General features: G+C 39.2%; 1 protein-coding gene across 1 annotated transcript in view; it reads right to left on the bottom strand.

Moving 5' to 3' along the window:
* Positions 1 to 17,699: 17,699 nt before the first annotated feature.
* LOC121488826 (olfactory receptor 11H6-like) overlaps positions 17,700 to 25,981 on the bottom strand; it is a 55,508-nt gene continuing 47,226 nt past the window's right edge. Inside the window, exon 4 of the mRNA XM_041751107.1 lies at positions 17,700 to 18,536. Within this exon, the coding sequence (XP_041607041.1) occupies positions 17,700 to 18,536 (837 nt within the window). The remainder of the gene's footprint in view (positions 18,537 to 25,981) is intronic.

The raw sequence follows: 25,981 nt of genomic DNA, 5'->3' as shown, positions 1-25,981 counted from the left end.
GGGGGACTCTTAAAATTCCCCTTTAAGCGGAGATCCAATTGAACAATCCACAAAAATAGGGACTGAATAGATATCATGATGACACTAAGCTCATATCTTTCAATAGTAACTCTGAACGTGAATGGGCTTAACAACCCCATCAAAAGGCGCAGGATTTCAGACTGTATAAAAAAGCAGGACCTATCTATTTGCTGTCAACAAGAGACTCATTTTAGACAGAAGGACACCTACAGCCTGAAAATAAAAGGTTGGAGAACCATTTACCATTCAAATGGTCCTCAAAAGAAAGCAGGGGGTAGCCATCCTTATATCAAATAAACTAAAGTTTATCCCGAAGACTGTAGTGAGAGAAGCAGAGGGACACTGTATCATACTTAAAGGATCTATCCAAGAAGAGGACCTAACAATCATCAATATATATGCCCTGAATGTGGGAGCTGCCACATATATAAATTAATAACCAAAGTTAAGAAATACTTAAATAGTAATACACTTATACTTGGTGACTTGAATGTAGCACTTTCTACAATTGATAGGTCTTCCAAGCACAACATCTCAAAAGAAACAAGAGCTTTAAATGATACACTGGACCAGATGGATTTCACAGATATCTACAGAACTTTACATCCAAACACAACTAAAAACACATTCTTCTCAAGTGCACATGGAACTTTCTCCAGAATAGACCACATACTGGGTCACGAATCAGGTCTTAACTGGTACCAAAAGATTGGGATCATCCCCTGCATATTCTCAGACCATAACGCTTTGAAATTAGTACTAAATCAGAAGGAGAAATTTGGAAGGATTCCAAACCCTTAGTGGAGGCTAAGGACCATCCTGCTAAAAGATGAAAGGGTCAACCAGGAAATTAGGGAAGAATTAAAAAGTTTCATGGAAACTAATGAGAATGAAAATACAACCGTTCAAAATCTTTGGGATACAGCAAAAGCAGTCCTGAGGGGGAAATAAATCACAATACAAGCATCCATCCAAACATTAGAAAGAACTCACATACAAAAGCTAACCTTGCACCTCAAGGAGCTGGAGAAAAAAACACCAAATAGATCCCACATCCAGCAGAAGAAGAGATTTAATAAAGTTTCAAGCAGAACTCAATGAAATAGAGACCAGAAGAACTGTGTAACAGATTATCAAAACCAGGAGGTGGTTCTTTGAAAGAATTAAAAAGATAGATAAACCATTAGCCAGCCTTATTAAAAAGAAGTGAGAAAAGACTCTAATTATTAAATCATGAATGGAAAAGGAGAGATCACAGTCAAGGAAATACAACCAATTTTAAAAACTTATTTTGAGCAGCTACACATTAATCACGTAGACAGTCTAGAAGAAATTGACACATTTCTGGAAAACCACAACCTAGAAAACAGGAACAGGAAGAAATAGAAAACCTGAACAGGCCAATAAGCAGGGTGGATATTGAAGCAGTCATCAAAAACCCTCCGTGATATAAATTCCAGGGCCAGATGGCTCTCCAGGGGAATTCTATCAAACTTTTAAAAAAGAAACAACACCTATTCTACTAAATCTGTTCAGAAAGATAGAAAGAGACAGAGTACTTCAAAACTCATTCTACGAGGGCAGAATCACCATAATTACAGAACCAAAGATCCCACCAAAAAAGAGAATTATAGAACAATATCCCTGGTGAACATGGATGCAAAAATTCTCCACAAGATACTAGCCAATAGTATATAACAATATATTAAGAAGATTATTCACCATGACCAATTGGGATTTATCCCTGGGATGAAAGGCTGGTTCAACACTCGTAGCAATCAATATGATAGATCATATCAACAAGGGAAAAAACAAGAACTGTATGATCCTCTCCATAGATGCAGAGAAAGCATTAGACAAAATACAGCATCCATTCTGGATCAAAACTCTTCAGAGTGTAGGAATAGAGGGAACATTCCTCAGCATCTGTAAAGCCATCTATGAAAAGCCCTCAGCAAATATCATTCTCACTGGGGAAGCACTGGGAGCCTTTCCCCTAAGATCAGGAACAAGACAGGGATGTCCACTCTCACCACTGCTATTCAACATAGTAATAGAAGTCCTAGCCTCAGCAATCAGACAACAAAAAGAAATAAAATGCATTCAAACTGGCAAAGAAGAAGTCAAACTCTCCCTCTTTGCAGATGACAGGATACCATACCTAGAAAACCCAAATGACTCCACCTCAAGATTACTAGAACCCATACAGAAATTCGACAGTGTGGCAGCATACAATATCAATCCCAGAAATCAGTGGCATTTCTGTACACTAATAATGAGACTGAAGAAATAGAATTTAAGGAGTCAATCTCATTTACAATTGCACCCAAAAGCATAAGATACCTAGGAATAAACCTAACCAAAGAGGTAAAGGATCTATACCCTAAAAACTATAGAACACTTCTGAAAGAAATTGAGGAAGACACAAAGAGATGGAAAAATATTCCATGCTCATGGATTGGCAGAATTAATATTGTGAAAATGTCAATGCTACCCAGGGCAATTTACACGTTTAATGCAATCCCTATTAAAATACCATGGATCTTCTTCAGTGATTTGGAAAATATCATCTTAGGATTTGTGTAGAATCATAAAAGAATGTGTATAGCCAGGGGAATATTAAAAATGAAAACCAGAGCTGCGGATATCACAATGCCAGATTTCGGGTTGTACTACAAAGCTGTAGTTATCAAGACAGTGTGCTACTGGCACAAAACAGACACATAGATCAAAGAAACGAAATAGAGAATCCAGAAATGGGCCCTCAACTCTATGGTTCAGTAATATTCGACAAAGCAGGAAAGACTCTCCACTGGAAAAAGCACAGTCTCTTCACTAAATGGTGCAGGGAAGATTGATCAGCCATGTGCAGAAGAAGGAAGCTAGACCATTCTCTTATTCCAAACATAAAGATAAACCCAAATTGGATGAAAGATCTAAATGTGAGGCAAGATTCCATCAAAATCCTAGAGAAGAACACAGGCAACACCCTTTCTGAACTTGACCACAGCAACTTCTTGCAAGATACATCTATGAAGACAAGGGAAACAAAAGCAAAAATTAACTATTGGGATTTACTAAAGATAAAAAGCTTCTTCACAGCAAAAGAAACAGTCAACAAAACTAAAAGGCAACCTACAGAATGGGAGAAGATATTTGCAAATGACCTATCAGATAAAGGGCTAGTATCCAAGATCTATAAGGAACTCATGAAACTCAACAGGAAAGAAACAAACAATCCAATAATGAAATGGGCAAAAGACATGAACAGAAATCTCAGAGAGGAAGAAGTAGACGTGGCCAACAAGCACATGAGAAAATGCACACCATCACTGGCCATCAGGGAAATGAAAACCAAAACCCCATGAAATACCTCCTGACACCAGTGAAAATGGGGAAAATTAACAAGAAAGGAAACAAAAAATGTTGGAGAGGATGTGGAGAAAGGGGAACCCTCTTGGACTGTTGGTGAGAATGTTGAACTCCTGCAGTCACTCGGGAAAACTGTGTGGAAGTTCCTCAAAGAGTTAAAAATATAACTGCCCTTTGACCCAGCAATTGCACTGCTGGGGATTGACCCCAAAGATATAGATGCAGTGAAACGCTGGAACACCTGCACCCCAATGTTTATAGCAGCAATGTCCACAATAGCCGAACTGTGGAAGGAGCCTCAGTGTCCATCGAATGATGAATGGATAAAGAAAATATGGTATATACCCAGAGGCAAGGAGCTATGTCTTATTGACCTTTTTTCCTGGTACCTTACTTAGGGACTGATACAAATCGAGGTGTTCAATACATGTATGAGTGAATCAATGTGAAAATACCCAGCACGCATTAGAAATAAGAGTCAACAATGACTAATATATATACAATGGAATATTACTCAGCCATTAGAAAGGACAAATACCCACCATTTGCTTCGACGTGGAGGGACCTTCGACAGCAGGGTATTATGCTGAGTGAAGTAAGTCAATCAAAAATAGACAAACCTTATATGGTCTCATTCATTTGAGGAACATAAAAAATAGTGAAAGGGAAAAAGGGGGAAAGGAAAGAAAATGAGTGAAAATATCAATGAGGGTGACAGAACATGAGAGACTCCTAACTCTGGGAAACTAACAAGGGGTAGTGTAAAGGGAGGTGGGAAGGGGTTTGTGTGATTGGGTGATGGGCACTGAGGGGGGCACTTGGTGGGATGAGCAGTGGGTGTTATGTATGCTATGTGTTGGCAAATGGAACTCCAATAAAAAAGAGAGAAAGAATTCATTCTCAAAGAGGAGTTTTTGGCTGGGGTCAAGATATTCAGAAACTTTTCCATAGTCTCAGGTTGACAGTAAGTCCCTTTGTGTAAAGAAAACACGTGAGAGGGAAGCAGAAGAGAAACTAAACCATCTTTTGTGTAAAGGAGACTGAACAGGACTGTGCTCACTAGCGGAGCTCTGGCTCCGGGCTGTGTGGGTTGGAAGGAGAAGTGAACACGGGCTCTGGCTCAGGCTTGAGTCCTGTCTCGGCCAGACATTGCGGTCCTGAAGGTGAGGACCCTGAAGGGGACAGGCCCTGGAAGAGCATGGTTCTAGGAGACATCTCTATGTAGTTGCCTGGAAAGTTTCTACAAACAGGGACTTTAAAGAAAGTATCAGGTACTAACTAAGCAGGTTTTCCAACCACACCAACAAGGCTGATAACTTCAAAATTGTCAGAGAAGGGTCCTGTAGTAAAATACAGTAACCTGGTAAAACATTCTTTAAAATTTGAGAAAAACTGTTAACTGGGATCCTTTTCCCCACACAAAGTTGAGGGGCCCCAAGGTTTATGGCGCTTACCTTTAGGAGTCCGGTGTGCACAGAGTTCTCATCCATAACATATCCACATCGCACAGTGAGGAGCCCAGGTGCCTCCTGGACACTCACCCCACCACACACACAGGGACACACACTCCAGAGCTACTGCAGTCAGAACAGGTACTCCTGACTCCGCCGACACACCTCACCTTCCCTCCTTCCTTCCTCAAGAATGAGGCTGCTCTGGGGGTGATTCACCCTAACCCTGAGGCCTAGGGTTCCTCTCCTGCAGCCTCACAAGGTCTGAGTGAAGACATCCATGGGTTCACAGAGACTAAAGCTTCTCTTCAAAAGGGGTATCTTTGGGATCCCTGGGTGGCACAGCGGTTTCGCGCCTGCCTTTGGCCCAGGGTGCGATCTTGGAGACCCGGGATCGAATCCCACGTGGGATCCCGATGCATGGAACCTGCTTCTCCCTCTTCCTGTGTCTCTGCCTCTCTCTCTCTCTCTTTTTCTGTGTGACTATCATAAATAAATAAAAATTTTAAAAAAGGGGTAGCCTTCCCCAGGACTAGTCCTGTAACCTACCTCAGTCACCAAGTGGATGTAGGACTATCCTGGCCACTGTATAGGATGCTCCAGCTATCCACAAGACTGGCGCCCACCGGCACCTCCCTCATTTCATTTTCAACCCTGCTAGCCCAGCCCCTTCCTGCACTGCCTCCATCCTGGCCCAAATGAGGCCAATCTTGATGTGCACCTGGCAGGTTCATAAGGTGCTCTGAGTTTCAGTGGGATGGGAGTGGGTGCTTCCACCTGCTGTCTTGTCCCACCTTACTTAACCCATCAACCAATCCTCAGATTAACCTGCCAGGTGACTGTAGCAAATGAGGTGCCCTTGGAACTTCAGAAACTTGGGCCCTTACCCCTTAATAGTTTAACCAATTCCCAATTTAGTTCCCAATACAACTAAATTGTAATTAATGTGATTATCCTTGGATCCAAACCTAGGTTCCTCTCATCATCATCTCCTTGGCCAAGATCCCCATAAATGGATATCCAGTGATGTGTAAGCTATAAGTATTAGGAGTCATTTTTTATTTATTTTTATTTTTAATTTATTTTATTTTTTTAGTCACTTAACCATTTTTTAATAATAAATTTATTTTTTATTGGTGTTCAATTTACCAACATATAGAATAACACCCAGTGCTCATCCTGTCAAGTGCCCACCTCAGTGCCCGTCACCCAGTCACCCCCACCCCCCGCCCACCTCCCCTTCCACCACCCCTAGTTTGTTTCCCAGGGTTAGGAGTCTTTCATGTTCTGTCTCCCTTTCTGATATTTCCCACTCATTTTTTCTCCTTTCCCCTTTATTCCCTTTCACTATTGTTAGATGAATGGAAAAAGAAGATGTGGTGTATGTATACAAAGGAGTCATTTTTTAAAAATGATATTTATTGTCTGTATTTTCTGTTGATTGCTTCCAAGTTTCTGTCATTCTCTGAAATTTTTTAAATCACCAATTCGTTTTTATAATTGCATTTTTTGCATTTATATCTTTGATGCACACACTGGATACCCATTTCATTTTTAAATTTTTTTAGTTTAGTTCCAGTTAGTTAGCATACAGTGTTATAGTAGATTCCACTGGACACTCATTTTAATTAAGAAACCTTTCTTGAATAATCCTAAGCTTGCCTGCTGCTTTGAAGTCCTATCATAATTCTACAGAAAACTGCGTGCTCCCTTAGCCATAATTCCAAACTCAATTCTTCATTGTCTAGTGTGCCAACAACACAATGTTTTGTTTGCTCTATCTGGAAAATATTCTAAAGACTAGAGAAGCCAAATGAAAAAGCATGTGAAAATCCATGACTATTTATTCAAGTGAATTTTAGAGTTATTGCGTTAAGATCCACAATATAATAGATCCTATTGACCTGTTACTTTGAGTTTGGATTGAATTTAGACAATAATTTACTTCTTCTGAGTTGCAGAGCCCTCACTAAGATTTTCCTGTAAAACCCTTGTGCTCATAAGTGCTTCCAAGGATGATGTTTGTGTGTGTCCAGGTTGCTGTATAGATATCACAGTAGAAAATGGCCAAGGTTCCTGCTGGATAGTGGCCATAACTAGTGAGTATTCTGGTTTGTTTAAGATTTTGGTTTCCCTGGACGCCTGGGTGGCTCAGCAGTTGAGTGCCAACCTTCTGCCCAGGCGTGATTCTGGAGTCCTGGGATCAAGTCTCTCATCAGGGTCCCTGCATAGATTGTGTCGGGCTTAATCTGTTTGATAGTGAAATAAAATAGAGAGGCTAGGCAAAAGTTGATCTAAACAGGCTTTTAATGGAATGCGCTGTTTGTCAAGGTTCCATAACCTGCAAGGGAGGGAGAGAGCATGGACGTCGCGGTCAGGGGACTGCAAGTGGGCTTTTTAAGAGAGGAGGGGGAAGGGGTTGTCTGTCTGTAGGGGATGATAGATATTAGTGTCTGTTGCAGGTGGAGTCAGTTTCCTTATGCTTTTTTAAGGGGTCTGGGTAAGGTACAGTTTCGGTTGCCTGCATAGGTCCTGTCTCCCACTGATGACCTGTCCTCAGGTGATCTGCTGGCGATTGGAGAGTTCTGAGGTGGGGGCATCAAGGTCTGGAATCCAATGCCATTTTGCTGGTGGCTCCCAATCCCCCTTGATCCTACCGGCCCAACAGATCCTGCTTCTCTCTCTACCTGTATCTCTACCTCTTTCTGTGTGTTTCCCTCATGGATGGATAAAGTCTTTAAGAAACAAGATTTAGGTTTGCTTGTTGGAGGGCAACCCAGATGAAAGGATGTAGGGAGAAGAGTAGGAGGTCAGAGGAGAAAATTCTGGAATACTAAATCAGATGAGTTGCTCCAAGAGATCACTTGTGAGCTTGTTGAATGTTCTGCCCTGAGGCTAACCCAGTATTCAGATATAGAAGGCTCTTCGTAAAGATTTCCTGAAGATGCATTAAGCACACCTGGAATACATCTTTTGGTAAGTACCTACCCCTTCATGGCACTTGGAACTCTTTCTAGTAGGACTTTCATGTGTTGAAAAAAGTTGTACCACTTCCTGCTCACTGGTGTTCCAGGACACGCAATGGATTTGTTCCTGAGTGTCATAGAGTCTACATCACTGTTTATGGTTGTTCTTGACCAGCAGAATGTAAGGGCCTTAAGGAAAGGGACTTAGGTCTGTTCTTTCCCTGATCCTTCCCTAGAAGATATGATAGTGTCTGGCCAAAACTATTGCTCAATTCACATGTCAAAAGAGAATAGATGGATGCAATGAATGGTTCAATTTGATGATGAATCCAATGGGAAATATGACTGATTTATAACTCTTATAAACACCCCAAAATGCCAGAGTGGATCTGATTATCATGAGGTTCCTGATGACTAGCAGGAATATCCCAGTGTTCTCTCTGGGCAAAAAAAAGGAAGGGGAGGCGCACCTACCTGGCTCAGTTGGTCAAACATCAGACTTTTGATTTGGGACTTGGGACCTGATGACTTGCAGGAATATCCCAGTGTTCTCTCTGGGCAAAAAAGGGAAGGGGAGGCGTACCTACCTGGCTCAGTTGGTCAAACATTGCACTCTTGGTTTGGGAATTGGGACGGAGCTGTGCATCAGACTCTGAGCTCAGCATGGATTCCTTTGAGATTCCATCTCCCTCTCACTTATCTTTTTGTTTGCCCCTCCCCCTGCACTCACTATTTCTCTCTCTCCCTCTCTCTCTCTCTCTCTTTCTCTCTCTCTCTCTTTAAAATAAATATATAGGCACCCTGGGTGGCTCAGGTGCTTTCGCGCTGCCTTTAGCCCAGGGTGTGATCTTGGATATTTCAGGCTAACTGCATTGAGCTTGCTTCTCACTCTGCCTGTGTCTCTGCCTCTCTCTCTCTCTCTCTCTCTCTCTCTCTTTCTCTCTCTGTGTGTGTCTCTCTTGTGAATAAATAAATGAAATGTTTTTTAAAAAGATAAATATTTTTTAAAAAACGGAGGGGAGGACAGTGGGAGAGAAGGTGGTAACTTTTAGCTGTAAAATTGGGGATACACAGGCAAAACGCGGAGGATAACTAAATGTAATTTGGAAAATATTTTGTGAATATCTTGGATCTACACCCACATTTATATGAATTTACGTATGTATGTATTTACACTTGCTTTGAGAAAACACAATCACGCGACAAATAAACCTAATGAAAGCCAGACGATGAAAGAGATCAATGAATCTGGAGGTGAAAAAAATACAGACTAAAAAAGGAGGTTTTTATTTTTTAAGAAAGCAAGGTACTTGTTTTCTTGCCAAACCACACTGCATCGTAATTAAGGCAAAAGGAAAGTGCAGAGACCCTTTGAGAGAATGAAAAAATGATCAAAGAGAGGGAAAAGGGATGATGAGAACATAATTAGCATGCGTCTGCATATTAATGGTGAAACTTGGGTAAAAGGAATGGTATTCTATACCACCGTACATAAAATCACCTTGACAACTAACTTTTTTTATTATAAATTTATTTTTTAATGGTATTCACTTTGCCAACATATAAAATAACACCCAGGGCTCATCCGCTAAAGCGCCCACCTCAGTGCCCCTTCCACCACCCCTACTTCGTTTCCCAGAGATAGAAGTCTCTCATTTTCTGTCTCCCTTTCTGATATTTCCCACTCATTTTTTCTCCTTTCCCCTTTATTCCCTTTTACTATTTTTTATATTCCCCAAATGAATGAAATCATATAATGTTTGTCCTTCTCCGATTAACTTATTTTATTCAGCAAAATACCTTACAATTCGATCCAGGTAGAAGGAAACGGGGGTATTTGTCGTTTCTAATGGCTGAGCAATATTCCATTGTATACATAAACCACATCTTCTTTATCCATTTTCGATGGACAACGAGGCTCCTTCCACAGTTTGGCGATTGTGGACATTGCTGCTATGAACATCAGGGTGCAAGTGTCCCGACGTTTCATTACATCTGTATCTTTGGAGTCAATCCCCAGCAGTGCAATTGCTGGGTCGGAGAGCAGATCTATTTTTACCTCTTTGAGGAATCTCCACACAGTTTTCCAGAGTGGCTGCACCAGTTCACATTCCCACCAACAGTGCAAGAGGGTTCCCCTTCTTCCATATCCTCTCCAACAGTTGTGGTTTCCTGCCTTGTTAATTCTCCCCATTCTCACTGGTGTGAGGTGGTATCTCATGTGGTTTTGATTTGCATTCCCCTGATGGCAAGTGATACGGAGCATTTCATCATGTGCTTGTTGACCACATCTATGTATTCCTCTGTGAGATTTCTGTTCATGTCATTTGCCCATTTCATGATTGGATTGTATGTTTCTTTCCTGTTGAGTTTCATGAGTTCCTTATAGATCTTGGAAACTAGCCCTTTATCTGTTAGGTCATTTGCAAATATCTTCTCCCATTCTGTAGATTGCATTTTAGTTTTCTTCACTGTATCTTTTGCTGTGCAAAAGCTTCTTATCTTGATGAAGTCCCAATAGTTCATTTTTGCTTTTGTTTCTCTTGCCTTCATGGATGTATCTTGCAAGAAGTTACAGTGGCCAAATTCAAAAAGGGTGTTGCCTGTGTTCTTCTCTAGGATTTTGATGGAATCTTGTCTCACATTTAGATCTTTCATCCAATTTGGGTTTATCTTTATGTTTGGTGTAAGAGAATGGTCTAGCTTCCTTCTTCTGCACATGGCTGATCAATCTTCCCTGCACCATTTAGTGAAGAGACTGTGCTTTTTCCAGTGGAGAGTCTTTCCTGCTTTGTCGAATATTACTGAACCATAGAGTTGAGGGCCCATTTCTGGATTCTCTATTTCGTTTCATTGATCTTTGTGTCTATTTTGTGCCAGTAGCAAACTGTCTTGATAAATACAGCTTTCCACACAAATCCTAAGGTGAAATTTTCCAACTGACTGAAGAAGGTCCACTGTACATTGATAGGGATTGCATTGAATGTGTAAATTGCCCTAAGTAGCATTGACATTTTCACAATATTAATTCTGCCAATCCATGAGCACGGAATATTTTTCCATCTCTTTGTGTCTTCCTCAATTCCTTTCAGAAGTGTTTGATAGTTTTTAGGGTATAGATCCTTTATCTCTTTGGTTAGGTTTATTCCTAGGTATCTTATGCTTTTGGGTGCAGTTGTAAATGGGATTCACTCCTTAAATTCTATTTCTTCAGTCTCGTTATTGGTGTGCAGAAATGCCACTGATTTCTGGGCATTCATTTTGTATGCTGCCACACTGTCGAATTTCTGTATGGGTTCTAGTAATCTTGACGTGGAGTCATTTGGGTTATCTAGGTATGGTATCCTGTCATCTGCGAAGAGGGAGAGTTTGACTTCTTCTTTGACACTTTGAATGCCATTTATTTCTTTTTGTTGTCTGATTGCTGAGGCCAGGATTTCTAGTACTATGATGAATAGCAGTGGTGAGAGTAGACATCCATGTCTTGTTCCTGATCTTAGGGAAAGGCTCCCAGTGTTTCCCCAGTGAGAATGATATTTGCTGAGGGCTTTTCATAGATGGCTTTACAGATGCTGAGGAATGTTCCCTCTATCCCTACACTCTGAAGAGTTTTACTCCGGAATGGATGCTGTATTTTGTCAAATGCTTTCTCTGCACCTATGGAGAGGATCATACAGGTCTTATTTTTTTTCTTGTTGATATGATCTATCATACTGATTGCTTTACGAGTGTAGAACCAGCCTTGCATCCTGGGGATAAATCCCACTTCGTCACAGTGAATAATCTTCTTAATATATGGTTATATACTATTAGCTAGTATGTTGTGGAGAATTTTTGCATCCATGTTCATCAGGAATATTGTTCTATAATTGTCCTATTTGGTGGGGTCTTTGTCTGGTTTTAGAATTAATGTGATTCTTCCCTCATAGAACTTTTTGTTTTATAATAAATTTGTTTTTTATTGGTGTTCAATTTAACAACATACAGAATAACACCCAGTGCTCATCCCGTCAAGTGTCCCCCCCCTCAGTGCCCGTCAACCATTCACCCCCACACCCCACTTTCCTCCCCTTCCACCACCCCGACTTCGTTTCCCAGAGTTAGGAGTCTTTATGTTCTGTCTCCCTTTCTAATATTTCCCAAACATTTCTTCTCCCTTCCCTTATATTCCCTTTCACTATTATTTATATTCCCCAAATGAATGAGAACATACAATGTTTGTCCTTCTCCGATTGACTTATTCACTCAGCATAATACCTTCCAGTTCCATCCACATTGAAGCAAATGGTGGGTATTTGTCATTTCAAATGCTTTAGTAATATTCCACTGTATACATAAACCACATCTTCTTTATCCATTCATCTTTCGATTGACACCAAGGCTCCTTCTACAGTTTGGCTATTGTGGACAACGCTGATAGAAACATCGGGGTGCAGGAGTCCCAGTGTTTCATTGCATCTGTATCTTTGGGGTAAATCCCCAACAGTGCAATTGCTGGGTCGTAGGGCAGGTCTACTTTTAACTCTTTGAGGAAGCTCCACACAGTTTTCCAGAGTGGCTGCAGCAGTTCACAATCCCACCAACAGTGTAAGAGGGTTCCCTTTTCTATGAATACTCTCCAACATTTGTGGTTGCCTGCCTTGTTCATTTTCCCAAATATCACTGGTGTGAGGTGGTATCTCATTGTGGTTTTGATTTGTATTTCCCTAATGGCAAGTGATGCAGAGCATTTTCTCATGTGCATGTTGGCCATGGCTATGTCTTCCTCTGTGAGATTTCTCTTCATGTCTTTTGCCCATTTCATGATTGGATTGTTTGTTTCTTTGCTGTTGAGTTTCATAAGTTCTTTATAGATCTTGGAAACTAGCACTGTATCTGAAACACCATTTGCAAATCTCTTCTCCCATTCTGTAGGCTGCCTTTTAGTTTTGTTGACTGTATCCTTTGCTGTGTAAAAGCTTCTTATCTTGACTAAGTCCCAATAGTTCATTTTTCTTTTGTTTCTTTTGCCTTCCTGGATGTACCTTGCAAGAAGTTACTGTGCTGAGTTCAAAAAGGGTGTTGCCTGTGTTCTCCTCTAGGATTTTGATTGAATCTTGTCTCACATTTAGATCTTTCATCCGTTTTGAGTTTATCTTTGTGTATGGTGCAAGAGAGTGGTCTAGTTCCATTCTTCTGCATGGGGATGTCCAATTTTCCCAGCACCATCTATTGAAGAGACTGTGTTTCTTCCAATGAATAGTCTTTCCTGCTTCATCGAATATTAGTTGACCATAAGGATCAGGGTCCACTTCTGGATTCTCCACTCTGTTCCATTGATCTTTGTGTCTGTTTTTGTGCCAGTGTCACACTGTCTTGATGACCACAGCTTTGTAGTATAACCGGAAATCTGGCATTGTGATGCCCCCAAATAAGGTTTTCTTTCTTAAAATTCCCCGGGATATTTGGGGTCTTTTCTGATTCCACACAAATCTCAAAATAATTTGTTCTAACTCCCTGAAGAAAGTCCATGGTATTTTGATAGGGATTGCATTAAACGTGTCAATTGCCCTGGGCAACATTGACATTTTCACAATATTAATTCTGCCAATCCATGAGCATGGAATATTTTTCCAACTCTTTGTGTCTTCCTCAATTACTTTCATAAGTGTTCTATAGTTTTTAGGGTATAGATCTTTTACCTCTTTCGTTAGGTTTATTCCTAGGTGTCTTATGCTTTTGGGTGCAATGTAAATGGGATTGACTCCTTAATTTCTCTTTCTTCAGTCTCATCATTAGTGTATAGAAATGCCACTGACTTCTGAGCATTGATTTTGTATCCTGCCATGGTGTCAAATTGCTTTATGAGTTCTAGCAATCTTGGGGTGGAGGCTTTTGGGTTTTCTAGGTATGGTATCCTGTCATCTGCGAAGAGGGAGAGTTTGACTTCTTTGCCAATTTGAATTCCTTTAATGTCTTTTTGTTGTCTGATTGCTGAGGCTACTACTTCCAGTACTATGTTGAATAGCAGTGGTGATAGTGGACATCCATGTCTTGCTCCTGATCTTAGGGGAAAGGCTCCCAGTGCTTCCCCATTGAGAATGATATTTGCTGTGGGCTTTTCGTAGATGGCATTAAGATGTTGAGGAATGTTCCCTCTATCCCTACACTCTGAAGAGTTTTGATCCAGAATGGATGCTGTATTTTGTCAAATGCTTTCTCTGCATCTAATGAGAGGATCAAATGGTTCTTGGTTTTTCTCTTGCTGATATGATGAATCACATTGATTGGTTTATGAGTGTTGAACCAGCCTTGTGTCCCGGGGATAAATCCTACTTGGTCATGGTGAATAATTATCTTAATGTACTGTGGATCCCATTGGCTAGTATCTTGTTGAGAATTTTTGTATCCATGTTCATCAGGGATATTGGTCTGTAATTCTCCTTTTTAGGTTGGTTCTTTGTCAGATTTTGGGAATTAAGGTGATGCTGGTCTCATAGAATGAATTTGGAAGTACTCCATCTCTTTCTATCTTTCCAAACAGCTTTAGTAGAATAGGTATGGTTTCTTCTTTAAACGTTTGATAGAATTCCCCTGGGAAGCCATCTGGCTCTGGAGTTTTGTGTCTTGGGAGGTTTTTGATGACTGCTTCAATTTCCTCCCTGGTTATTGGCCTGTTCAGGTTTTCTCTTTCATCCTTTTCCAGTTTTGGTAGTTTGTGGCTTTCCATAAATACGTCCATTTCTTCTAGATTGCCTAATTTATTGGCTTATAGCTGTTCATAATATGTTTTTAAAATTGTTTGTATTTACTTGGTGTTGGTAGTGATCTCTCCTTTCTCATTCATGATTATATTAATTTGAGTCTTCTCTCTCTTCTTGTTGATACGGCTGGCTAATGGTTTATCAATCCTATTACTTCTTTCAAAGAACCAACTCCAGGTTTTGATGATCTGTTCCACAGTTCTTCTGGTCTCGATTTCATTGAGTTCTGCTTGAATCTTTATTAACTCTTCTTCTGCTGGGTGTAGGATCTATTTGCTGTTTTTTCTCTAGCTCCTTTATGTGTAAGGTTAGCTTTTGTATTTGAGTTCTTTCCAGTTTTTGAATGGATGCTTGTATTGCAATGTATTTCCCCCTCAGGACTGCTTTTGCTGCATCCCAAAGATTTTGAACGGTTGTAACTTCATTCTCATTAATTTCCATGAATCTTTTAAATTCTTCCTTAATTTCCTGGTTGACTCTTTCATCTTTTAGCAGGATGGTTCTTAACCTCCACGTGTTTGAAGTCCTTCCACACTTCTTGTTGTGATTTAGTTCTAATTCCAAGGCATTATGGTCTGATAATGTCCAGGGGACGATCCCAATCTTTTGGTATCAGTTCAGACCCGATTTGTGACCCAGTATGTGGTCTATTCTGGAGAAGGTTCCATGTGCACTGAGAAGAATGTGTATTTAGTTCAGTTTGGATATAAAGCTTGTAGATATCTGTGAAATCCATCTGGTGCAGTGTATCATTTAAAGCCCTTGTTTCTTTGGAGATGCTGTTCTTAGAAGACCTATCGAGTGTAGAAAGCACTAGATTGAAGTCACCAAGTATAAGTGTATTATTATCTAAGTATTTCTTCACTTTGGTTATTAATTGATTGATATATTTGGCAGCTCCCACATTTGGGGCATATATATTGAGGATTGTTAAGTCCTCTTGCTGGATAGATCCTTTAATTATGATATAGTGTCCCTCTTCATCTCTCACTACAGTCTTCGGGGTAAATTTTAGTTTATCTGATATAAGGATGGCTACCCCTGCTTTCTTTTGAGGACTATGTGAATGGTAAATGGTTCTCCAACCTTTTTTTTTCAGGCTGTAGGTGTCCTTCTGTCTAAAATTAGTCTCTTATAGACAGCAAATGGATGGGTCCTGTTTGTTTTCCAGTCTGAAACCCTGCGCCTTTTGAGGGGGTCATTAAGCCCATTCACATTCAGAGTGACTATTGATAGATATGAATTTAGTGTCATCATGATATCTATTCAGTCCTTGTTTTTGTGGATTGTTCCACTGGATTTCTTCTTAAAGGGGAATTTTAAGACTCCCTCTTAAGATTTCTTGCAGAGCTGGTTTGGAGGTCACATATTCTTTCAGTTCCTGCCTGTCTTGGAAGCTTTTTATCTCTTCTATTCTGAATGAGAGCCCGCTGGATAAAGTATTCTTGGCTGCATGTTTTTCTCATTTGGGACCCTGAATCTATCCTGCCAGCCCTTTCTGGCCTGTCAGGTCTCTGTGGAGAGGTCTGCTGTTACCCTAATACTCCTCCCCATAAAAGTCAGGGATTTCTTGTCTCTTGCTGCTTTAAGGATCTTCTCCTTATCTTTGGAATTTGCAAGCGTCACTATTAAATATCGAGGTGTTGAACGGTTTTTATTGATTTTAGAGGGCGGGATCTATTTCCTGGATCTGGATGCTTGTTTCCCTTCCCATATTAGGAAGTATTCTTGAATACATAATGGAAACAAATTAAATGGCAATCACCTGGATCTAAATATTAAAAGTATTTTCACTAAAGCCTGGTGACAAAACATGAGAGGCAACTAACTCTGAGAAATGAACAAGAGGTAGTGGAAGGGGAAGTGGGTGGGGAGTTGGGGTGACTAGGTGATGGGCACTGAGGGGGGCACTTGGAGGGATTAGCACTGGGTGTTATGCTATAGGTTGGCAAATTGAACTCCAATAAAAAACTTTTTAAAAAACCTGCTGAGAAAGTAAGAAGAAATGCAGTTGTGGTATACGATGAATCACCTTTCATAAGAATATGCCTTGCTCTCTTTTTTTTTTGTATATTTTTATACAAAATATAGTGTAAATTTCCACTACCCCTTGTTCGTTTCCCAGAGTTAGGAGTTTCTCATGTTCTGTCACCCTCACTAATATTTCCCACTCATTTTCTCTCCTTTCCCCTTTATTGCCTTTCACTATTTTACAGGGAAACACTGGGAGCCATTCCCCTAACCATATGATCCTCTCATTAGATGCAGAGAAAGCATTTGACAAAATACAGCATCCATTCCTGATCAAAACTCTTCAGAGTGTAGGGACAGAGAGAACATTTCTCAACATCTTAAAAGCCATCTACGAAAAGCCCACAGCAAATATCATTCTCAATGTGGAAGCACTGGAAGCCTTTCCCCTAAGATCAGGAGCAAGACAGGGATGTCCACTCTCACCACTGCTATTCAACATAGTACTGGAAGTCCTAGCCTCAGCAGTCAGGCAACCAAAAGAAATAAAAGGCATTCAAATTGGCAAAGAAGAAGTCAAACTCTCTCTCTTTGCAGATGATATGATACTATACATAGAAAACCCAAAAGCCTCCACCTCAAGATTGCTAGAACTCATACAAGAATTCAGCAGTGTGGCAGGATACAAAATCAATGCCCAGAAATCAAAGGCATTTGTATATACCAACGATGAAACTGAAGAAAGAGAAATTAAGGAATCAATCCCATTTACAATTGCACCCCAAAGCATAAGATACCTAGGAAAAAACCTAACCAAAGAGGTAAAGGATCTATACCCTAAAAACTATAGAACACTTCTGAAAGAAATTGAGGAAGACACAAAGAGATGGATAAATATTCCATGCTCATGCATTGGCAGAATTAATATTGTGAAAATTGCTCTGTTTTTAGTATTGACGCAAGACTTAACATCTAAATGTTAATGAGCTGTCATTTAAAACAATGGAATATCAAGATTTCAATTATTTATTTCACACACGGTATATCAGTTGTGCACAGAAGTGTTTCAAATTTTTTTCCAGGCCTCTAAATCTGACAATCCTGAATAATTTTCCCAGAGCTGCCTTCATCTTCCTTATTTCAGAGGCTATAGTTCAAGGGGTTGAAAAGTGGAGTTAACACAGAATCCCTGCTGGAGTTCCTGCTATGGGGCTTACATATACAACCATGATAGAGCCATGAAACAGGGACACCACAGCCAGATGGGAGCTACACGTGGAGAAGGCCTTATGCCGACCTTCTGCTGAGGGGACCCTGAGCACAGCTCTGATCACCAAGGTATAGGAGCTGGTAATGAAGAATAAGGTGGAGAAAATGAGGACTGAGTTATAGATGGCACTGATGATCTCAGTATTAGGAGCTGGCACACAGGACAGCTTCATAAGAGGTCCTGAGTCACACAGGAAGTGATCAATCTTATTAGAACAACAAAATGGGAGCTGAGAGATGAGGTAAATAGGCAAGAGGAAGTATAAGAAGCCACATACCCAGCACCCAGCTCCTATTCTGATGCAGCGCTGAGCAGTCATGACAGTGGGGTAGTGCAGCGGCCTGCAGATAGCAAGAAGCCTGTCAAAGGTCATGGCAGACAAGAAGAAGGTCTCAGCGGTGCCCTCAGAGAAGAAGTAGAACTGAAGGAAGCAGCCATAGAAGCAGATGGTCCTGGTCTCAGACAGCAAGTTGGCTAGCATTTTGGTGACAGTGGAGGTGATAAAGCAGATCTCCAGGAAGGAGAAATTGGCCAGCAGGATGTACATTGGAGTTTGTAGGCGATTGTCACACCTCACAGCACAGATAATGCACAGATTTCCAGTCAGTGTCAGAATATAAGTTCCACAGAAGATTGAGAAAAGGAGAATCTGAATTTCCCCGGTGTAAGGGACGCCCAAAAGGATGAATTCACTCACAGAGCTAGAACAATTATTTACGTTGGAATATTCTTTTTTTTTAAGCTGCAAAAATAACAGATTTCCATATTACAGATAGCCTTAAAGTATTGTTCATTAGCCAGATTCCTTGCTTAGGGACAGATCATTCTGTGTGACAGTAAATAACAAAGTACTATAATCCATTCAGTGATATTCCCATGATTTTCATATATTCCTAAGTCTGTTCTGAACATAGTAAATAAAATAAAAAATCTTCTGTCATCCTAATGTTTATAATCAAAGTTATTTTGGAGTGACAATAGTCAAGTGTGCCAGATATACAATTTTTAGGTTGAGCAGTGAATGAAGAAGGAATGAATAAACACAGCTAAATAATTGTAACATAGAAAGATATTGATATTATTGATATTTAATATTCTTGCTCTATTTGTGAGAGAAATATATCGAGCTTATTTGGGGACAATATAAATAGATACAGATGTTTGTAATTTGACTGATTTTAGTTTTATTGTGTTTGGTTATGTGAAATATCCCTATATTCATTTTAGAATGATTGAATAAAATCTATTATTAAAATAAAAATCTGCTAGACATCATGCACTTCAATACCTCTCTTCGGTAAAAATACACTCAAAAAGAGTTACAGTCAATCTGCCTTATTTTACAAAGAAAGTTAAGGAGCTAAGTTCTATTATATTGTTCTCACATTGAACTTTGCCATATACATCATAATCAATTCCTAATCTATGTGATGTTTTTCATGAAGTTCAAAATTGATATGAAATACTAGTAGACAGCAAAGTCAAATATGCATCATTTATAAAGCTACATCAAAGTTGACTGTGCTCACAAAAGCTGTTCCTCAAATTTTGCAATCTCAAGCAGGAATTAAATTTCCTTGTCTTCGATCCCCTACAAGTAACAGAAAGTAACAATAGAGGCAGTCCATCACTTGAAGTTCCATTGAACCAGAGTGTAATCACACTCACTTATTGGGATTTTCCCTGACCTAGGGGCCCCAACTCCTACATAGAGCTCTACATATGGGGAACTGGAAAACTACTTGAAGAGTTCTAATACATTTTAAAGTAACATTTGCTTATAAGTGCTCAGGAAAAAACTAGGCTTTGATTCTGGAGGAAGAATAGTTTCATAATTCACATATTAAGTGGAATTTAAACTAATATAAAACTAGAGAGGGTTGGATGGAGGAAATAGAGGAGCTTTATGAGTTAGGTGAGCTTTACGTTACCTGAAGATACCAGATGGGTATCGGAAAAATCTGCATTTTGAACACCATCTTCTATATCAGAATGAGAACTCTCATCTCAGATTTCAGAGAAAAACAAATATAATACAGTGGGGATGCATGGAACTGCTGACCCTTTCAGGAGAAGAACATGATGAAATCAGTCATGGACTTCTTCAGGCTTTCTCTTTTATAGTTCTCTTCCTTACATAAATTGACAAAGCAAGAGGAAACTTGACAGTTGAAAAGAGAATCATAGTCTCATGATTTACAAAGAACCAAATGAACAGCTGATATATTAAGCTCTTTTACCTTTCTGTGAAGATCATCTTTGGGGAGTGGCTCTCTAGAGAAGGAATTTATAACACACAATGGCCCCACTGAACCCAGTTTCCTATTCTGCTCCTTACTCAGCATGCTGAAATTTGTTTCAAATTCAAACATGTTTCCTACTTTAACTCAATAATTGTTATTTGGAACAACAAGAGAAATACAAACACATAAAATGATTTCAGCAGGCATATTTGCTGTTTAGGTGTGATAAGAAATAATCCCTCTGGTGATAAAGGAAAAATGGTGACTCTGGCAATGAGACCTAGTTCCAAGCTTAGAGAAAAGTCTATGGGAAATAGGTTAGCACAGAGACTAGGAGTGTGTGCACTGACACATATTAAAGACTCTTTTCTTTTGTTTCATACTATTCATCATAACTGCAACTTGTTTGCCCCAGCCCAAGCTCATCACCGTTTTGATATATGTATTCTTTAGGTATGAGTAAAATTGTTTTAAGTAAGAAAGACATCTATGAAACTTCCTATGTATTTAATTACAATTTGATAATACCTTTTAATCGTTTCATGGTATAACATTAGTATATATGGATATACAATCTTTTACATGATTATTCCTTAATTGTTGAGTCTATGGGTATGATAGTTACAAAGATACCTAATATAGGGGATCCCTGAGTGGCTCAGTGGTTTAGTGCCTATCTTTGGCCAGGGCATGATCCTGGAGTGGGCTTCTCCCTCTGCCTGTGTCTCTGCTTCTCTCTCTCTGTGTGTCTCTCATGAATAAGTAAATAAAATCTTAAAAAAACAAAGATACCTAATATAAACTAAAACCATATTTATCATAAAAACTCCAAATAATACAATATGATCAAGTAAAATTTGCTTCTTTAATGGTCCATCACTATGTACACATGAAAGTATATACTGAAATAACATATTATATTTACCGATTAATAGAGAAAATCATAGGGGTATTTGGGTGCCTCCATTGGTTAAGCATTGATCTATTCATTTTAGCTCAGGTCATGATCTTTCACTTGACATTTCATTGAAGGAAGGTTTAATGACATTCACTTATTGGAATTTTTCCCTGACCTAGGACCCCCAACTCCTACATAGATCAGTACACATGGGGAACTAGCAAACTACTTCAACAGTTATAATACATTTTTAATGTAACAATTGTTTATAAACTCTCAAGAAAAAACTGGGCTTTGAAGCTGGAGAAAGAATACGTTAAGTTCTGCATCAGGCTGTGTGCTCAGCACAGAGTCTGCTGGACATTCCCTCTCCCTGTCCCTCTGTTATTACCCCCTCCATCACTTACTATCTCTCTCTCTAAAATAAATATTTTTTTAAATACAGAAAAACATAGGAACACTTGATAGTGGCAAACTTCATTCTTGATAAAATAAAAGAGAAATAAAAGGAATTTAACTTAGTAAAGAATCTCTTTACCAGAAATGATTGGTGAAATTATTGTCTAATAGCAAAACACAAAAATTGTTCTAATTAATCAAATAAAAAAGGAAATGGATGTCCTGAATAAAGAGACACCTAAGAGTTTGAAGCTGTCAACATGGCAGGTATTTGGGGAAATGATAATGAAAGAGGAGAAAACTGAAAAGAAAAAGCCTAAAACCTATATAAAAGTAGAAAAAAATCAGAAAAATATAAATAATGAATAGAAACCCCAATCCTGTTCAAAACCACAATAGACAAATAGACAAATCATATGGCTTATGTGTAATATTAAACTATTTGACAAAGTTAGTGCAAGTGGGAAAATAGAATCAAAAGATCCTGTTTTTCCAATTGTTTAGCAAATTTTAAATAAAATTTTAAGTAAACTTTAATACAAATCCATATATGGAATGCATTAAGATAAAATTCAAAAAAATCAAATGCAGGGAAAATTACATTCAAGCTGATAAAAGAGCCCTAATGGGAAGCCAGGGAATAGAAGGGAAGGGAGAAGAAAGGGGTAGGAAATATCAGAAAGGGAGACAAAACATAAAGACTCCTAACTCTGGGAAATGAACTAGGGGTGGTGGAAGGGGAGGAGGGCGGGGGGGTGGGGGTGAATGGGTGACGGGCACTGAGGGGAGCACTTGACGGGATGAGCACTGGGTGTTATTCTGTATGTTGGCAAACTGAACACCAATAAAAAATAAATTTATTATTTAAAAAAAACATATTTACCATGGCTACATGATAAAGCTGCCATGATACAATACATCCTACCATGATATGAGTGTTGTAGATGTTTTCTTTTTTATATTTCTCTGTATTTTTCAGTTTTCCTTAAAAAACACAAGTTTAATTTAGGAAAAAAGAAATATGATTTGAAAATTTTAGATTTCTAAAGATCTGGAGGATATAGATTCCTGAATGGAAACAATTAAGTTTTATAAATTAAAAATGCAATTTCAGGATAGAAGCAAACTCAAAATTGGTCTGATATTTTGCTCTTTGAAATGATCCCCCAACAGTCTGTCTTATTAAACTTTTTACTCAAATATCTTTTTGCTCTAAGTGTTGGCTGGAGCAATATGAAGGCAAGATGTACAACTCTTTATACAGTTCTCATTAGTATTTTCTAATTTCATCAAACTATTTCTTCTGTTGTTCGTTGCTACTCATCATATACTGTTTACAACCTTTTCAATTGTCTGCAAATAAAATCCATTGCTTTCAAGACAATGTACTTCTTAAATGCTTTTAGTTTTAACTGCAATATTTTTCATTTTGAATTTGCTTAAGCTACATATTTTGTATTCAAGCAGCTGTTCACCAAATAAATATTCATGTTGAGTTAAAAAAAATAAAATAAAAGCCGCCAAAACCAAAGGCAAGCAGGCAGTTCCAAATACCAATGCTGGGGGAGGAAGATACCACAACACGTTTTAGAAGCCCTAGAAGCTCCCATGAGGTTGAGTGACAGAGATCTCCCCTTGTAAAAAGCCAGTCGCATAGAATGAGATGGTCCTTTTTTTTTCAACTGCCCAAATTCCAGCAAAAAAAAAAAAAATCAAAAGCTATACAAAGAAACAGGGAAGCATGACCCAATTAAAAGACCAACATAAAATCCTAGAACTAACCCTAAAGGAAAGCATTATCTATGAACTGCCTGGTAAAGAATCTTTAATAGCTGTCATAAAGATGCTCAGTGGAAAAAAAAAAGATGCTCAATGAACTAAAAGAAAACGTAGATACACAATCTAAAGAAATCAGGAAAATGATACATGAACAAAACAGCATATCAACAAAGAGAAATGAACTTAAAAAAAAAACAGCCAAACATAAATTCTGGAACTGAAAAATATAATAACTAGGGGTCACCTGGGTGGCTTAGATGGTTAAGTGTCCAACTCTTGATTTTGGCTCAGATTATGATCTCAGGGTTGTCATACTGAGTCTCATGTTGGCCTCTGCACTAGATATGAAGCCTGCTTAAGATTTCTCTCTCTCTCCCTCTGCTCCTCCACACCCTGCTTGCATTCTTTCTCCCACACTCTCTCTCTCCCTAAAATAATTTTAAAAATTCCTGTCTCTTTCTATATGTATATATGTATGTATATGGTAACTAAAGTGAAAAATTCATTAGAGGGGCTCAATATCAGACTTGAAAGTAAGAGGAAGTCTGTGAACTAGAAGACACATCATTTGAAATTATGCAACCAAAGGTGTAGAAGCCCAAAAATTTAAGAGAACTTTAAAAAGCCTAAGGACCTTATCAACACCAGTAAGTGAACCAATATATGCCTGTGGGAACCCAGAAAGGGGCTTAGCTTATTTGACAAAATAATGATCAAAATTTTCCAAAATCTGAGCAAAGTAATGGACATTTGGATCAAAAAAAAATTAAAGACCTCCAACTGAAGTAAATCTGAACAGAACTACATTATAATCAAACTGTCTAAAATCAAAAACAAAAAAGAAATCTTCAAAAAGGAAAGAGAAAAGCAATTTGTCACATACAATGGAGCTTCTATAAGAATATTAATTATATTTACCATCATTAACTTGCACACTTGCACTAAGGGAGCAAGTGTATTTATTCAAAGTGCTTAAAAAAAGAAAAAATACCCACTATTAATCAAGAATAGTCTATCACTTAAAACTATCAAAACTAAAGGAGAAGAAATGTGTTGAAAATGTTGGCACAGGAAGACATGAATACACCTCCTCCCACAGATACAACAAATTTACAGCTATGTATGGAATAATTTTCCTTTGAGAGAGGTCTGAAAATTAGATAAACACACACAGCAAAAGACAAAAGAGAGGCATCCAGGAGGATAGAAGACAGACAGCCACAGGTTTAGGAAAACTATACCCCAGAGGCAGTAATCCCAAATTTGGGGGGGGAATAGAGAACTCTCCCTCAAGGGGTGAAGGGAATGTACATCATATCAGGCACTCAGTCCTTAGGGTCCAACGCTGGAAATAAAAGATGACAAAATGTCCTCTTTTAGACATCTATGGGGATGAAAACTAGGAGAACTGCAGAACAGTAAAGAATGGATACCCAATATTAAAGGGCTTGTATGCAATCCCTCTCACCCTGTAATCCAGCGCAAAAGCAATCCCTAGTTCATAAGCAAGGGAGACCAATTTACTAATTTTAAAGCAGCTGCTGGAGAGGCAGGAACTTGAAGGGACTTTATCCAGGAATGGAAGCACTCATTGACAGTATTTTTGCAACCTCACTCTAACTTGTTATGGAAAAAGCACCTGAGAGATGCCATTTTTTTGTGCCTTCCCTTTTAGTCTGCTAGCATTGGAGGACAAATTTCATCCACCCTGCACAGAAAGCTAGCTGCGACCAAGATGGGTATGCATATGGAGTCCTGCCCCTTTTTTCAGCATTCCATACGTAAACAGAAGGGCTAGAAGAGTGCCCTGAACCCTGCCCATGCCATGTAGTAGCCAAGGTACTACTTGGAAAAGCAAATGACTTAAATCCTGCTCTCCCTGTGCAGTACCCAAGTGTGATAATGGCCAGACAAGTGTCCCAAGCCCTGACTTCCTTGTGCAAGTGTGGCCCTATCACAGCAGGCAGGCATACACAGCCCACACAGAGTGCCTGGCTCTGGTGATCAAGGGAGATTGCACTCTCACCAATGTAGAAAAAAACCTGTACACAAAACAATTCTTTCGGGACTAAGAGAAGTAGTGACTTCACCTAATATATACAGACCAGCAAAGAGTGAGAAACAAAACAAGGACATAGAGGACTATGTTCTAAACCAAAGAATATGGAAAATCCCAGAAAAAGACCTTAATGAAACAGAGCTAAGCAACCTGCTTGATAGAGTTCAAAGTAATAGTCATAAAGATGCTCACCAATCTCAGGGGAAGAATGGATGAACACAGGAAGAGCTTAAACTGTAAGGTAAAAAACATAATAAAGTACTAAGCAGAAGTTATAACTGAACTGAAAAATATACTAGAAGGGTTCAGCAGCAGAATGGATGAAACAGAACAAATCAGTGAGCTGGAAGACAATGCAATGGAAAACATTTAAAGCACCAAAATAAAAAAAAAAAGAGAGTTAGATATACTATATCAGGAAGAAAAGCAAGACAGCAGAAGAGTGTAGGACCTCGCTTCATCAGGTCCCTTGAATTTACTTAGATAACTATCAAAGCTTTCTGAGCACCCATGAATTCAACCTGGGGTGTGAGAAAAGAATATCTGGAACTCTACAAGTAAAAAAGTGACCACTTTTTGCAAGGTAGGAAGTGCGGAGAAGTGAATCTGAGAGGGGATATCAGAAGATAAATGACAGGGGCAGGGAGCCTCTGTAACCTGACTACTGGAAAGTGGTATTCCCCTGGAGGACAAAGTGAGAACCCTTAGAAATCTCTCCAGCGACAGATATCCCTGCCTGAAAGGTGCTTACTTGGTGAAATGGGCAGAACTCTAGGTGGGAGGGTGGGGTCTCAGTATCTTGGAGTCAC

The sequence above is a fragment of the Vulpes lagopus genome, chromosome 4 (assembly GCF_018345385.1).
Source record: "Vulpes lagopus strain Blue_001 chromosome 4, ASM1834538v1, whole genome shotgun sequence".
In the NCBI taxonomy this organism is placed as follows: domain Eukaryota; kingdom Metazoa; phylum Chordata; class Mammalia; order Carnivora; family Canidae; genus Vulpes; species Vulpes lagopus.
The sequence above is the reverse complement of the archived record's forward strand: the minus strand, read 5'-3'. Positions and strand labels throughout refer to the sequence as shown.